This window comes from Chaetura pelagica, unplaced genomic scaffold (assembly GCF_000747805.2).
Source record: "Chaetura pelagica isolate M959 unplaced genomic scaffold, ChaPel_1.0 scaffold405, whole genome shotgun sequence".
NCBI classification, from domain to species: domain Eukaryota; kingdom Metazoa; phylum Chordata; class Aves; order Apodiformes; family Apodidae; genus Chaetura; species Chaetura pelagica.
The window spans coordinates 4,267,699-4,283,498 of NW_009953489.1; the positions used below are offsets into that span (position 1 = coordinate 4,267,699).

Here is a 15,800-nt window from a genome sequence, read left to right on the forward strand (position 1 = left end):
GGTTGCACTGTGACTCGGGCACCACCCGCCCGTCGCTGGTTTTGCAGTACACGTGCCGGATCATCCTGCCCTGCCCGCAGCCGCCGCTGCACTGAAACCACAGCCGGCACAGCAGGCGGTCAGCAGCGGGACAGGCAGCACCCACCCATCCCTGCTGACTCCCCAGGATGGGGCCCTAAACACCTCCCGGGGACTCAGCTGCCCTACCCCAACCCCACCTTCCCCAAATCACAGAGGGATCCTTGGGTTTGGCTCCAAAAAGCTGCAGGGAAACTCAGCACCACCACAATCCACCTCACGGTCCCATCACACTGGTCCTCTAAGAAACTTGGCATCACTTGGGTTAAGCAGGAGAGGAAGCACCGTGAGCAGGGAGTGCTGGGGTGACTCCCAAAGAGGTCAAGGCAAAGGGAAGCAAACAAGTGGCTGCAAATATTCCTCCCCATCCTGCAAAGAGCCAGGCTGGCACTGCCAGAGCTCTGGTGGAGGCAGCGAGTGCTCCCCGGCTCCTGGTGTTTCACAGTGCCGAGGCTGCCATGGAAACAACTTATTTTTAGCTGATGCTAATGTATCAAAACCTGGGTAAAAATAGCTTGGGGTGGAAGGGGTGGGGGGGTGGTCTCCATAGCAGAACTGTGCGAGAAGGGAAAAGGCTGGGGGGGAATATGTAGGAGGGTAAAAAAATGGAAAAGGGAAAAGGAGGAGAAAAAAAGGGGGAAAGTTCATTTTCTGGGCATGGAGCATCAGCACTGTGCAGGTGTGCTGTGCAGTAACAGGGATTTTGACACCCACTAAGGGCTTTGGACAGGTCTCTTGGGGTTTAACCCCTCCTGTATCCCATCCCCTGCAAGGAAGGAGACCCAGGGAGAACCTGCCAGGAAGCCGTGGGGCCCACCAGGATCCTGGCTCCCCCCCAGTGCTGGAGCCCATCCAGCAGCTCATCGCTGCGAAGAGGAGAGCTCAGCCCCCACTAACACCATCAGGCCCCAGTGGCCACCCTGGGGCAGTCGGTCAGGGTAAGTCCTGGTGATGAGCCAGAGTGGAGGTGACACTGGGACTAGGAGAGCCAAAGGGGCTGGAGTCATTTGGAGGGCGGCTCCAGGTGCCGGTGGGTCTGTTGGGGCTGGGACCTGCCAGGGAGGATGAATCCAAGCCTAAAACTCCCAGTGCTGGAGACGCAAGGAAGTCCGGGCCAGCTGTAATGTGTCATGATGGCCACCTGGCCGGGGGTCTCACCGGTCCCCAGTCGGACACAGTCCACTGCCGGTCGCAGGGGGGCCCGGTGCAGTTCTTCTCGGCCATGGGGCGGGCGCTGGCATCGCACAGCTTCTCCTCCTCCGAGCAGCGGATGTCCCGGGTCACCACGCTCCTCTCTCCGCACCGCGCCGAGCACTGCCGGGAGGGAACAGCATCAGCAGGGGCTCCCACCAACGTAGGAGCTGCTTTCTGAGTTGTCTGGGCTTGGGGTTTTTTTTACATCTTTAACGTGAAACTCTAAAAGCACACACTGACGATGCACAGGTGACTGTAAAACAACAACAAAAAGCCACCCTTCTTCCCCAAAACCCCTCAGCAACCAGGTTAAGGTGCAGGAGGGCTGTATCCTGCCCGGGTGCTGTGCAAACTCTCCACCAGGCAATCACAGAATCTTAGGGGCTGGTAGAGACCTCGAAAGATCACCCAGTCCAACCCCCCTGCCAGAGCAGGGTCACCCAGAGCACATCACACAGGAACGTGTCTCCAGCCCAGGAGAATCCACAGCCTCTCTGGGCAGCCTGTCCCAGGGCTCTGCCACTCTCACAGGAAAGAAGTTTTTTCTGATGTTTACGTGGAACCTCCTATGTTCCAATTTGCACCCATTGCCCCTTGTCCTTTCACTGGACATCACTGAAAGAAGCCTGGCTCTCTCCTCCTGACAGTGCCCTGAACGTATCTGTAAACATGGATGAGGTCGCCCCTCAGTCTCCTCCAAGCTGAACAGACCCAGCTCCCTCAGCCTTTCCTCATCAGGGAGATGTTCAACCCCCTTCATCCTCTTTGTGGCTCTGCCCTGGACTCTCTCAAGCAGTTCCCTGTCCTTCTTGAACTGAGGGGCCCAGAACTGGACACAATATTCCAGATGTGGCCTCTCCAAGGCAGAATAGAGGGGGAGGAGAACCTCCCTTGACCTATTGACCACCCTCTTTCTAATCCACCCCAGGATGGCATTGCCCTTCTTGGCTACAACGCCAGAGGGTGACAACCCAAGGCACCAGAAATACCTGATCAGAGCTGAAAAGTTTTAGCTGTCACTTAGAGACAGGGCAAGATCTCCCTCGCCTCCTCCCCAGGAACAGCCAGCTCCTTTCTGCCTCTTTGGAGAATGTTTTCCTCAAACAGCCCAGCTGAGATTTTTATGCTGTGGATAAATTTGGCAGCTGAGCCCTGTGACATTATGTAGAACTGGATTTGAGTTACTACAGTCTCGCATACACACATTTGCTCCGTGCACAACGTAAAGGAGGAAAAAAGTGTCAGGAGCCCAGCTCAGACACACCGTGCTGATATGTTAATCCTCAGAGCCCTGAAATGTGCTGCTTTTTTTTTTCAGATGCCTATTTCCCCAGCCAACTTGGCACCCTCCTGCAGATGGGATCCAAATGAGATTAGCTTTGCTGCTGGCTAAGAACAAACTACTCCAGGACTGTCTCAAGCAATCTGTCCCTGACACATGCTGGAGGAGAATACAGATTTCTGTAAAATAAGCTGCTCTCATTTGCTACCCCAGTCAAAATAACGCGCCAGCACGTGCACAGGGAGCTCCTCTCTACCCAGCTGGGAAAGTCAAAACATCCTGCGATACCAGGGAATGCACCAGCCCCTCCATGGGCTCAGTGGGAGACAGTGCACCTCGGCTTGCAGAGGAAAGGAGAGATTGCAATTATGACCGAGAAGTGTTTTGGGAACATCCCAGGAGGAGGAGATGGATCCCTCATGGTGCAAACCATGGGGCAGGTTCACACCCACAGACAGCTTGGCTTGGAGCTCAGGCTGCTCTTGCACTTAGAAGGGGTCTGGGCTTGATTTGGGAGTAGGAATGACATTTGCTGCTTGCAGGGAGTCAAAGAGCTCCAGGGTACAAATGCCACTCTGCACACAGCCATCACCATTGCAGGGGCTAGTGCTGGCACCCTGGGTGAGCTTGGAGATAGACACAGACCCAACATCTCACTGTCCACATGCACACCCTCTTGCAGAAGACCTTGCAGAGGCAGGGCTGCCTCCCTGCAGTGCAGTGGGACACAGCTCTAACCCGTGGGCCGTGCCAGGTACCCCTGCCAGTACAAGTGTCAAGCCAGTGTCACACCAGTGGCATCTGGAGGACTGGCTCCTGAGCTGTCCGAGCTTCAAGATCAGCCCCAGCTCCCCAAGGAAGCAGCCTGGTTTGGTGATTTCCATGGATTTATGTGTGCAAGCGACATGCCAGAATGCTGGCCATGCCTGGAAAGAGATTCAAACCCTTTCACACGTGCTCCCAAGCAAATCGCCAGCTGCACTGCCCCAAACTGTTCCAGGTGCTTTAGGGATCTGCCTAAGACAGAGCTAGGAAAAGGCTCCTTCTAGTATCTAATCAAAACCTCCCCTGGTGCAACTCAAAACCATTTCCTCCTGTTGCTTGTTACCAGGGAGAAGAGACCAAGCCCCACCTCACTCCAACTCCCTTTCAGGTGTTTGTAGAGAGGGAGAAGGTCTCCTCTCAGCCTCCTGTTCTCCAGCGTTTCAATCAGATGAGGACTGGAGGTGCCCCTGCCCCTCAGCCCTGCCGGGCCAGCAGCTCCCGGACTCACCTCGGACCACTCTGACATCTCCCACTGGGGCCCACAGGCCGGGTTCTTGCAGACCTTGCGCTCGTCCGGCCGGGTGATGTCTGCCGACTCGCACAGGTCGCTGTAGACGGAGCTGTCGAACCCCGGGGAGATCATCTTCCAGCAGCGCACGATGCGGAACTGGTACCCCTCCCCGCAGGTGCGGGAACACTCGCTCCAGCTGCTCGTCTCCCACCTGGGGAGGCAAGAGAGGCCGTCAGGGCTGGGGCGTCCCACAGGGAAGCCCTGCCTGCCTGGGCTGGAGGGCGATAGCTGCAACAGGAACGGGCTGTAGCCAGGCTGCCAGTTTTCCCGTGGGCTGGGGTGTGTTAACAGATGGCGGTTTCACCCAGCAGACCTGAGCTCATGCCCACAGCAGCAGAGGGTAAAACCAGAATCCCAAGAGGAAGGAGATGCCAGCACAGAGAGGCACGGACCAGTCTCCCTGGCTGCCACCCCATGTGTGCCAGCATATTTCTCTGCCACTCTTTTTGCCCATGTTTGACCCCTCTCTTTTGTCTGACCAGCTGAAGTGTGGAGAGGACACAACCATCCATCACCCTGCAAATCCCAACAGTAGTGTCACAAAAAGCTGAGCCCTGCTGGGACGGACATTCATGTAGCACCCTCATTCTAACTTGATCAACCTCATCCAATGGGCTAGAAGAGCTGGAATCTGCCCCAAGACGCTGCCTGACACTTCGTGTCCCCTGCTACTATTGTCCTGATGTTACAAGAGCCGTAAAACAAGGGAAAAGACATTAAAAGGTCAAGATTTTTGCAGTACAGTAACATTTCCCTTCCCTCCCTCACTGGAACTGTTCAAGGCCAGGTTGGACAGGGCTTGGAGAAACCTGCTCTAGTGGAGAGTGTCCCCACCCATGGCAGGGGGGTTGGAATTAGACAATCTTTAAGGTCCCTGCCAACCCAAAACCATTCTGGGATTCTATGATTACAACAATTCTGAATTAAACAGTAAGATTAAAACGTAAAAAATCAAAATGGATCAGAATTCACAACTCGTCTGGACACTGGGCTGCCCCAGGGGTCACTAGCTGCTGCCACTCTCAGAGAAGGAAAGCCAGGTCCCAGGCACACCAGCCTCTCACCCCACATGGACTCCAGGCACAACAAGCAGCCACAGGGAGATGTCATAGATTTAGAGGTGCCACCTAAATTCAGAAGGGAAATGAAACCAAGGTAATTTCCTGTCCAGAACAGACAGAATTCCTTAGCACTTTCTGTAGGCAAAGCACTGCCAGCCCAAGCAACGTCCTGTCTGCCCGAGTGCCATGAAATATGCTTGACTGCCCTGTTTGAGCTCCTGGCAGCTCCTTGGTCCACCCACCACTGAGCTGCAATTACCAGTAAATCACAGGGCAGCTCTTCTCTCCCCCAGTGCAAGCCCATGGAGCTGGAACAGCTGAACCATAGGGAGGAATGGCTTGATAAAAGACCAGCGGGATAACTGCTAAAAAACTACAAAGTCAATGCAAATGGAGATTAAATCCCCACGATGTCTACAGGGCAGGTCTGTTCCCAGCAGTAGCACCATCCACCTCCCCACGCTTTCCTTGCCTCAGCTGCAACTGCCAAGGCTTTCAGCCTCAGCATGCAAAGTTCAAGGAAAAGTTAAACTACAAAGAGCAGGTGCTTTCCTCCCCCGTCATCCTTCACAATTACCCAGAGTGAAAGCAAATGCTTTTCAGGAACCTGGTGCCATACTTGGTGCCATACCTGCTCCCTGGCACCCCTCTCGTCTTGCTTTGGACTGGTCACAGGTGACACCAAGGAGGGCATGTCCCAGGCAGCTTTACTTCTCTGTTTGCCTTGCCCATAGCCTGACACCATCAGTCCTGCCCATCACTGCTGTCACTTGCAGACCCCCAACAAGAACAGTGCTTGTTACCAGCCCCAGTCACACTTTTCAGATAAAGAGGCACATCAGAAGGGAAACCTCCTAAAGGACTTTCAGGATGGGCACCCCTCTGCACCAGCTCTCATACAAGCAAACCTCAGTGATGCTTTGGATGCTGAAGGGACCAGGGGGTTGGACTCATGACACAGTTTGCAAGCACAGCCCTTCCACCCAATTCACACACACGTTCCTCCATGCCTTGGGCCAGGGCAGGATCCTGCCTGTGTTATTACAAGGCGGACTCAGTGGGAGCCCTGGGTGCAAACTCTGCCAGGATTTATGGAAACTTTAACTCAGCAGTTTAAGCTAGAACTCAGAGGAAAGTCTTGCTGCATCCTGGTGCAGCCTGGGCAGTTGCTACTAGAGAAGGAGTGATGAGGGTGCTACAGGCCACACTTGCTGCCCCACCCACTCCAAATGCACACTGACCCCCTCCCCAAAATACAGCAGAGAAAGCACAGAACCCCCCAGGAGCACCCTGTGGAGGCAGTACCTTGGCTGGCACTCTCTCCCAGCACAGAACTCATGGACGGGCTCAGGACGGGTCATGGCATCACAGTACGTATCATCCACTTCGATCCCATCATAGCGAACACACATCGCATATGTGGACATCACTCCTGGTTTCAAAGAGAACACACACACACAACAAAGGATGCCTGGTGACTTTGACATCCAAAGCTGGGGTTTTTCTTTTATTTTGTTTTTCTTTTTTTTTTAGCTGCATTTACCAGTTCCCCATGGGAAGCAGCAAGCTGGGCTTTCTGGCCCGTGGGATGGATGCTGCCGGGAGGGGAGGACCATGGTGGCCAGCCAGCCAACATGGGCAATGTGGTTGAGTTTGGCTGGCTCTGAAGGTGGGCATGGCCACCGTGCCAGGGCTTGCCACCAAGATCAATATATGACTAACATGTTTTTAGAGGAAATGCTTGGGGCAACAAGTCTGCTTGGCAGCTCCCTCCACCTCGCAGACACCACCTTCCACCCTGCCGGCTCATGGGTGGAGGCAACAGAAAACACTCCCCAACCTGCTCCATCCCCCCATTCTCTCTATATGCATTACACCCCCCTGTGCCCAGGTGTTCCCAGCACCCCAGACCAAGGAAAGGCTCCCATAGGATTTCCAAGGAGGCACCTGCCCCTCCTGCTACCACTGCCAAAGGCACAGGCAGCCAGTGTCGTCAGAGCGAGCCCTTTTCCCCTGCCACAGCCTGACGTGCCAGAGTAAATGTTGTGAAGTCCATTCTGGGACCTGGCTGGAAACCAGGAGGCTGCTCTGGCTACAGGTAACAAGAATTGCAGCTCTCGGGAACATATGGTTTACATGAAACTAAAAAAAGATCTACAGCTCTTGACATGGTCTTGCTTCCCTGTGATATGTCATTAAGAAAAGGCAACGAGAAAGGAGAAATTTAAGTAAAACCTCTCTCTGCTAACTGCAAACCAGGGCAGAGCAGCCTGGCCTTGTCAAGGGGGAGATTTGTTCAGAGAGGATCAAAGAAGTAAAAAATGTCCCAGAACACATGGCTGGCGTGATCCTGGAGAAAGGGGTGGCTTGCAAAGCCCCTGCTGCCAGCACACTGCAGGCACATGCCTGCTAGACAGGAACAAATGCTTAAAAAATATAATCCTTGCATTTGCTCTTTTAAGAGACATCCCTTAGATTGTGATCTCCTCTCTCTCCCTCCCCCCGCCCCCCCCCCTTTATTTTTTTTCCTTCTTTCCAATTCCAGAAGCAGTGCAGGATCTGGATTCTTTCAGGGATGGTTGGGGAGCAGCACAGGGGAGTCCAGGACCCAGATGGCTGCTTCATCACAAGTGATGGGCTTGCAGGGGCCAGGACCCCCAGCCAAGTAAAGGACATGAGAGATCAGGTGGCTTCAAGTTTTGAGGAGGTGGCAAAAAGGGGGAATTTATGCAAAAAGAATAGAGGTTGGGTTTTGATATCCCTGGCATCTAATGTCACTGCTCCAGACTTAACACCCTCACAGCCAAATCAGGCTCCAGGGTAGAAGAGAGTGGAAGAAACAAAACTGAATCAAAAAGTCAAATGGTATTTTGTTTCCTGCCAGAGCTGAACAATCTTTAAAATTTCACTCTGTGAGGAAGCAGCTGAGCTTATCAAACCCCTCTGAACCATGAAAAAGAAGAGGAAAGGAAAAAAAAAAACAAAACTAAAGAGGCAATATACTGAGACTCAGCACAGGTTCAGGGATCCTGCCAAGCCCCAACACATCCCTGCTGGGCTGGGAAGTGAAGGTGACATTCCAAGCTCCCAAGGGAGAGAGTTTTGCAGGATTCTAGACATGCTGGGCTCCAACACCCAGCCCTGATGCACCCACAAGGCCAGTGGGCTTTGCACCCATGCACCCCAGCTCCTCTCCCTGTGTTTGCACCCGTGTGGAGCAGATTTGGGGTTGTGCTAAACCACCTCCAGAGATCACAAGATCCCCTTCACGTCACCAGGACCTTCCCATCCCTAACAGACAGAAAAGTGACTCACACACCAGGTGATTTCAGCGGTTGTGCAGAATTTGGCTGCTTCTTATAACTACCTGTGGTACATGTAGAGCTGCAGGGTTCATGGGAGGAAAGCTTCCACCTGTACATGTCAGCAGCACTCACACCTTGGCCCTTTCTTAACAACTTCAATCTGTTTCTAGCAATAAGCAAAGAAAAAAAAAAAAACAACAAAACAAACAAAACAAAACAAAAAAAGGCATTTACAAGGCGAGCGGTGATAGGGCACGTCAGACACACACATCTGCCAGCAGGCTGCAGTTTGGTTGGGTTTGGGTTTGGGAGGGGATTTGCTCGGTTTGATGGTTGGGTTTGGTTTTTCTGATTTTTTGGGGGGTTTGTTTTGTTTGGTTTTATCAGTTTGGTTTGTTTCACAACATACCTGTCCTGAGCCCCAAGTAGAATCCCCAGCCCGGTTAGAGGCAGAGCTTCCACTGTCTAGAAATAGAGAGAATGGGATAAAAATACCCACAAGTAGAAACAGTTCAGAATTTAACAAAAGTTTGCATTTTTCTGCTCAAATACACCTGGCCCTCAGCATACAGTGACTAAAGGTGCAGTATCTCCTCCCCTGTCTCTCCAGGGCTGGCCACACCAGCTTGTGCTGCTCAACGCAGCAGAGCTTTGGGCTGCTCACTCCTTCCAAAAGCCTTCACGTGGCACAGGGGTTCATAGACTTGGCTTCTCCAAGCACACTTTGCTTCTAAACACAGAGGCACGTTGTTTGCCTACCCACTGCTTTTGCCACTCTTGTTTTAGTTTGGTTTATTTTAGGGTGGTGGTTTGCACCCCTCACATCCACGCTGTGCTCAAACACCTCCTGCCATCGGGAGAGGAGCAACGGAGTCAGCCCGGTGTATGAAAAAGCATCTGTCAAAGCAAGGGTAACAGCTTCACCCAGCTCAGTGCCTGCTGTGAGGTTGTAACACATCAGGGATACTGCACCTTTACAACAAAAGGCTTCAATTCTGTTCTCACACCTTTGTTCAAACCCTTGAAACGGCTACACTGAAATAGCGTACAAGGTTGTATCCTGACATCCAGTTGTCTCTGGCCTGGCAAGATATGCAGCTTGTATGATTTCTAGGCAGCAGAAGCTCTGAAATGGCCTTATTTAGGTGTTCATAAGAAAAAGCTGAGGTCCAGTCTATGAAATCAACCTTTAAAAGGACACTGTTGAGAATCCAGCCGCTTCCTTTCAGACCCACCCTCCTTCCACCACCAGCACTGAGCCTCCAGAAGGATTAAAAACAACAACAATCTCATTTTCCCCTCTTGATTTTGCTCTGTCAGTTTGGCAAATGGTCACTTCCTGCGTTTGAAATGGAACTGAAATGAATGTGACTATTTTTTGCAGAAAAATAACAGCCTCAGCTCCCTATAAATAGTGCTTTATCTTGCCAGAACAGCTTCCCCCAGGGACCCACATTAGCCCCCGAGCCTGGCTGCTGGCGTGTGCTGCTGGCTGTCCCCCAGCCAGGAGAGGGCTCACAAGATGACAGTTTTCAGTAAGATCCATGAAAACACAGTCAACATGTGGGTTTTGAGCTTTAATTTGCCTGGAAAACAGGGGCTTACCACAATCGTCCGGTCTACACCACCAGGTTATCCCAGGGCTGGGACTCCTCTCTCCTTTGAAAGGAGAAAATAAGCTTCAAAAATAAACTTTTTGCTACATCTGAGGACAGAAAAGCTTTCAACAGTGTCCCTTTAATGTACGGGGCCCTAAATAAAGAGTTTCTTCTGTGTGTAATGAGGTCACAGGGACAAGTTCTTCCCAGATAAATCAGACATGTGGGCACAGGGCAGCACTTTGCTCTCTCACCATTTCAAGCAAAGACAAAACTGTCATTTTGTTCTCCTCTGAATGCAAACAGCAGCACATTGTCCTACGAAGCTGGTGGGGTTTTCCCCCTTTTTTCTTTTTTTCCCCCTTTCTTTATTATAAGTTTATAATAAAGTCAAGTATTTTCTTCCCTGCCTGCACTTTGCTTCTGCTTTTCAAACAAGCAACTGCACCAAAAATTAGCACCAGTCCCTTAGCCCCAGCCCAAAACAGCCCCCATAGCAGAAGAACAATCCTAAGGAGTGCACACAAACACCACAAATCAATGTTCAGAGTCTCTGGGCTCACATTTCTGTGTTTTATTCTAGTTTTTATTTTTAAGCAAAGGGGGAAGGAAACTTATGGGTCCTGCTACAGGATCAGCCCTGGCTGCACATGACAGGGATGACGGACACAGGGTGCTTGGATCTGCTCTGCCATGCCATGGAAAAACTGTAAAGGCTTCAGGAGAGGAAGAGCAACTCTGCATCCTTCCCACAGCACAAGAGCCATTCCCCTCATTCCCATGCCAGTGGAGCTTCCCTTCAGGGAGGAAATAAAACACACCACACAGGTGCAAGGTGAACCTGAGAAGGACTTGAGAGGTCTCAAGTCCAAGCTCCTTCCCAGAACTAGGCTGACCCCAGTAAGATCTGGGTCCCCAGGGCCTCCCACAGTCCAGTTTTGCCCACTTCCAAGGATGTGGATCCCTCACCCTGCCCCACACCCAGGACAAGAGCTTCTCCCTTGTACCCCATCCCTGTTTCCTTTGGTGCTGCTTCTGGCTGTCCCCTCCATAGCCCTTCCTCCTGGAGGAACAAGTCCAACCCCCAAAGCTCTTCACGTGCCTCACACACCAACACCCTGCCCATGACACCAAACCCAACACAGCATCCCACTGTCTGTACAGGCTCAATCCTGCTGTGCTGGGCACCAAACAGGAACTTTAACCCTGGCCTCAGTGAGCTGAGCTGGGGCTCCTCATCCATCACTCCCACCCAGGAGATGAAGATCTGTGAGTAGGATTATGATTGCAGCTAGTCTTGAAGCAATAGAACGAGAGGAAATGGCTTCAAGTTGTGCCAGAGGAGGTTTAGATTGGATATTAGGAACAATTTCTTCCTCAAAAGGGTTGGGCAGCACAGGCTGCTCAGGGTGATGGTAGAGTCACCATCCCTGGAGGGATTTAAAAGACTTGTAGATGTGGTGCTGAAGGACATGGGTTAGTACTAGATTAACAGTTGGACTTGGTGATCTTAAAGGTCCTTTCCAACCAAAACAATTCTAAATTCTAATAAATAGATCCTACACACAGATTTGTGGTCAAGCACTATCCTGAGCCTTCCTTTGACCCAGCCCATCCTTGCCTGGACAAATTCTGCTGCTAAAAATAGATTAAGCCTTTTTTTTTTTTTTTCACTCTCCCACTACAATTCATTAAACTATTGCTCCAAACAAGCCAGTCCAAGGAACCTGCAGTGACAGCCTGAGTATCAATCACTGAGCTGCCATTGGAGAGCTTTTGATATTCTTGTCAAAGCAGTGACTAATGGCACTGCTGCTGCATCCATCACGGTAGCAAACCCAGGCTATTTCTGCAGGCCCTACAGAAGAGCTCCTGCTGTCCTGCTCTGTCTTTCCAGCAGCAGTTAAGCCAGCAGGGCCATGCCTGAAAGCTGCTGGAAGGATGTTTCTGCCAACACAGTGAGGAGCACAGTGGGTGGCAGTCAACAGGGTGGGTAAAAAGGGGCCAGGACCAACTTCTGCTGCATCAGAACTCAAAGGAAGGGACCTGAGGAATCAGAGCAGGGAGTCAAGAGAAGACAAAAGGAAGAGGCTTCATTATGACCAGGGCTCTGATAATGAGCTACGACAGGCAGAGAGCAATGCACAAGCTGACAGCCATCAGCAGGGACTGGCCAACATCCCCACTAATGAGGGCAGTGAGCTTTCCTCTTCCTTAAACGCTCTCTTGACTCTCTGCTCCCAAACCTCTGGCCCTTCCTTCCCAATTAACCCCCAACAAAAAGCTTTCACATGCATCACCCCACCCAACTTACCTTCCGACCTCCAAAGCAGATCAAAACCATGCAATGGGGTCTGCATCAAGTACAGAGCTACCATGAGCTGAGAACAGCAACAAACAGAATGGACTAAAGGTAAAGACATGTCTCCTACCTTGCTTTGTGGGTTCTGTTCCCTTGAGGGCTGGTCATGGTGACAGTGGCATTTGAGAAGGGTGTCTCTGCAGACGTGTTGACAGCTTTGCTCAGCTCCATGTAGGTGCTATTGATGCTGTAGGTCACAATGCCATCAGTGTCCTCGTAGTCCACATAGAGGCTGTCCATGTGTGACCCCACAGAGTTGATTGGGTCTCCCTGGGCAAAGATGCTGTTCATGGTCATGTTGAGCACCAACTCCTTGGAGTCAGAGGCTTTGTCCAGCAGCTTGTCCGTGATGGCGTTTTCCGAAAGGAATTCCCTGGAGGTGAACCTGGGCTCCAAGTCTCTGTCGTCATGGTCTGTCTGGTAAGTAGACCTGGTTACGTTTGAATCTAGATTGGAGCCAACAGGGGGAAACAACAGTGACAACCACAAAATGCATTCAGGGGGGTGGTGAAAGCAGCCTGGAGCAGCAGGAGCGCGCTGGAGCCTGAGCAGCCACCTGGGAGGCTAGAGGCAGGAGCTGGGGTCTTGGGAAGGGGGAATCTCCTGGGGTTGTATCCCTTTGGGAAGGATGTGCAGCTCTGGGGATCTCAGCCTGCTATTGCATGGCCAGAGGAGAGCTCAGCACCTGCCAGCACTGCCCCAAGCAACAGCAGAGGTCAGAAAGGAAAATGTCCTCCTGGCCTCAGAGCCCATGCAGCCATGCTAGGAAAGCACTCAAGGCAGTTTGGTGGTGGGATGCTCAAAGGACTGGAGTGAGAAGGAGGTTGCTGGGGACTGGGCAGAGGTGGGAGGGCATGGAAGATGCTGTGGACAGGGACTTCTGTGCAGCCAGGGCTCCCTCTTGTCCTTGGCATGAGGCAAAGCACAGCAGGGCATTGGCAGGGAGACCTTACCCATGGCCACCCTCCCACCCACCAGAAACCAGAACCTGAAGGGCAAAGAGTATTTATGAGCAGAGATGTTTTAAAGAACTTTCCAAGGTTTCCAAAAAACAAACCAGCAGAATCACCAGAGGTAGAAACAGAGCATTTCTCAACAAGAGCTCTGAGAAGCAGAACAGTGAGGCCCAAGTCTCCTCCTTACCTTGGGGTTGTTTGCCCTTCAGTTTTGGCTCACAGTCAATTGTTTCTGCTCTTTCATAGACCTCATTGGTTTCCTGACCTTTGCTCAAGTTCAAATCTTCATCCGTGTCCTGCCTTCCAAACACCTGGTTCTCCAAATCTATCCTTTCCCTGGAGATTTTCCCAAAATAGGTTGCATTGTGCTGGATAAAACCCAATGGCACGTCTCCATCAAACTCCCTGCTTTCTTCACTATCTGACTCGGAGAAGGTGTAGTAGATGGGCTGCAGATTTTTTGAGTGTGGCTTCCTCAGGAGGGTGTATTCAAATGTGATGGATGGATTCTTGCCATTCTGATTCCAGACCTAGCAAACAAATTAAATTATTAGCAGATGCAGTGAGGGTATGACATACAAAGCTCATGATTCATCTAGGATGTGACAGTTGGTGAGCATCTATTTTGCTGTTTCCAATCTGCTTTCCATTGGATTCCCAGCTCCTTACAAACTGGAGCCCAGCACCATTTTCCAAGGGTTATTTGGCAGCACTGCCCTGGGGATTAGCTCAGGGACTGGGAGCTGCAGGTCACACTCCCTCCTCTACTGCTGAGCAACTAGAGGCTTGGGAGAGCCACTTCAGAAGGTACTGAGCATCACTTGCAAACCCATGTTTTGTGGTTTTATGGTGAATGAGGAGCATGCACACCCCCCTCCTCAGCTACTACACCCCCACTGGAGCTGGGGACTCACAGCTGAAACACTACCACTTCTTTTACTGCTTCAATGCTTTAGAAGCCCCCAAGCAGCCATCCCCTCCCCTTTCCCTTCCCCTTACAGACTCGCCCAGGGATACATGTTGATGGCAGGAGCTGAGCTGCCCAGAATAAAAATTAAGTTACTTTTCTTCATATGCCTGGTTTTAGATGGTTTGCTTTCAAGGAAGAGTTGGGGTTTAAGTTTTGTGCACTTCCCTAAGCTATCTGGCCCAATTCCTTGTTTTCACTTTTCCTGCCATGTAACTGGAATCAAAATGTGAAGGAGTAGAAGATAAATCCTGCAGTGCCTGAGGCACCTTCTCCCTGCAGAGAGAAGCCCACGTTGGTTTTTCACAGCCCTGCCAGCACCCAGGAGCCCTGACACAAAGAAAATAGGTTTGGGCAAGGACCTGGGCACAGTCACTGCTCCCACTGCCCTCCTCATGCTACCCAGGAAAGCTGGGAAACGATGGCAGGACTCTGCTCCCACACCCACCTCCTCCTCAATCCAACACAGATTTTCCCTTCCCCATCACCCCCAGACTTGCAAAGTTGAAAAGTCAAAGCCCACCATTATATTCAGCCCTTGGTTTGTGGGTCCTTGTGCAACAATGTACTCTATGCCAGTCTCGTAGACATCCATGGGCCTGCGGTACTTGAACACCGTCCCTGCAATGTTGAAGTTCTTTGGACTGTCAACTTTGTAGTTCCCGTTGAAGAAATAGTACCCAGCTTCATCAGCCACAGCTTCAAATGAGAAAGAAAAATCAGTGCCATCACAGACAGGAGCAGAGGTAGGCAGGACTGCCACTCGGCCATTCAGGGGATAAAATTATTCAGGTGTCAGGGGAATAATTCTGGGCCCTGTGTCTCTCAACATTGTAAGCTCCTGGGTCCATAGCTTACATCAGCCCATGGCTCCTCTCACCCCTCTGGCACTATCACAAGTTGAACATTTAATGATCACAGCTCTGCAGACAACAAGCAGGCTGTCAGGTGGCCAGCAACAGGAGTTGCCTCCTAGGGAACACTGAGCTGATGCCACCTGGCCCAACATAGGTCACCTAGAGCTAGCCCAGGAGCTGTGCTCCTACATCAGGACTTTTTCATTTCAAGCCTTCCTGCGTGAGGCCACAAGCCTCTGAGACAGCAGAAAGTGATGGAAGCAAATGTGCTTCTCTTGGGCAAGTTCAGCCTTTTTCATGCTCCTCTTGAGCAGCTCTGTCACCTCCATTGTAAGATGGATGATGTGACCACTAACACCTCAGCAAGGCCACACGTGGGTCACATCTCCCTGATGCTGTTGTCATGTGGCTATTGCACATCCTCCAAGCAGAAGGCCAAGGGGATGACAAGAGGTGAAGTCACTTGTTTATCTGTGATCCATCACCAGTGTGTGTTTGTCACAGCACACTGAAGTGGCAATAACACTGACCAACAATTCCTGCATTAAAGCAAGCAAAGTGCTGATCTGTGCAGCCCAGGTGCTCTGACTGCCAAGAGGAGAAGTGCTCTGGTGTGGCTGGGATTTACATTGACTATGGATTTAGCTCATGTCTGCAACAAAACAACATTCAGCTTCACACTGGAAAAAGCTTTAGCTAGCACAGGCAATGCATTCTAGGGAAGTACCAAGAGGTTATACACACCCAGAACATCTGCAGATTTTTTCCGTTCTACTATCTGGATATCCCTTGCTCCAGCAGGAA

At 51.4% G+C, this 15,800-nt stretch overlaps 1 protein-coding gene across 1 annotated transcript in view; it reads right to left on the minus strand.

Moving 5' to 3' along the window:
* Positions 1–15,800, minus strand: part of ADAMTSL2 (ADAMTS-like 2) — a 23,728-nt gene that overhangs the window by 2,531 nt on the left and 5,397 nt on the right. Inside the window, exons 8-16 of the mRNA XM_009998862.1 lie at positions 15,741–15,800; positions 14,663–14,838; positions 13,360–13,702; positions 12,287–12,662; positions 8,319–8,422; positions 6,257–6,383; positions 3,828–4,041; positions 1,237–1,392; positions 1–91 (exon numbers count right to left, since the gene is read on the minus strand). The exon at positions 1–91 is cut by the window's left edge and continues 27 nt beyond it. Coding sequence (XP_009997164.1) covers positions 1–91; positions 1,237–1,392; positions 3,828–4,041; positions 6,257–6,383; positions 8,319–8,422; positions 12,287–12,662; positions 13,360–13,702; positions 14,663–14,838; positions 15,741–15,800 — 1,647 coding nt within the window. The remainder of the gene's footprint in view (positions 92–1,236; positions 1,393–3,827; positions 4,042–6,256; positions 6,384–8,318; positions 8,423–12,286; positions 12,663–13,359; positions 13,703–14,662; positions 14,839–15,740) is intronic.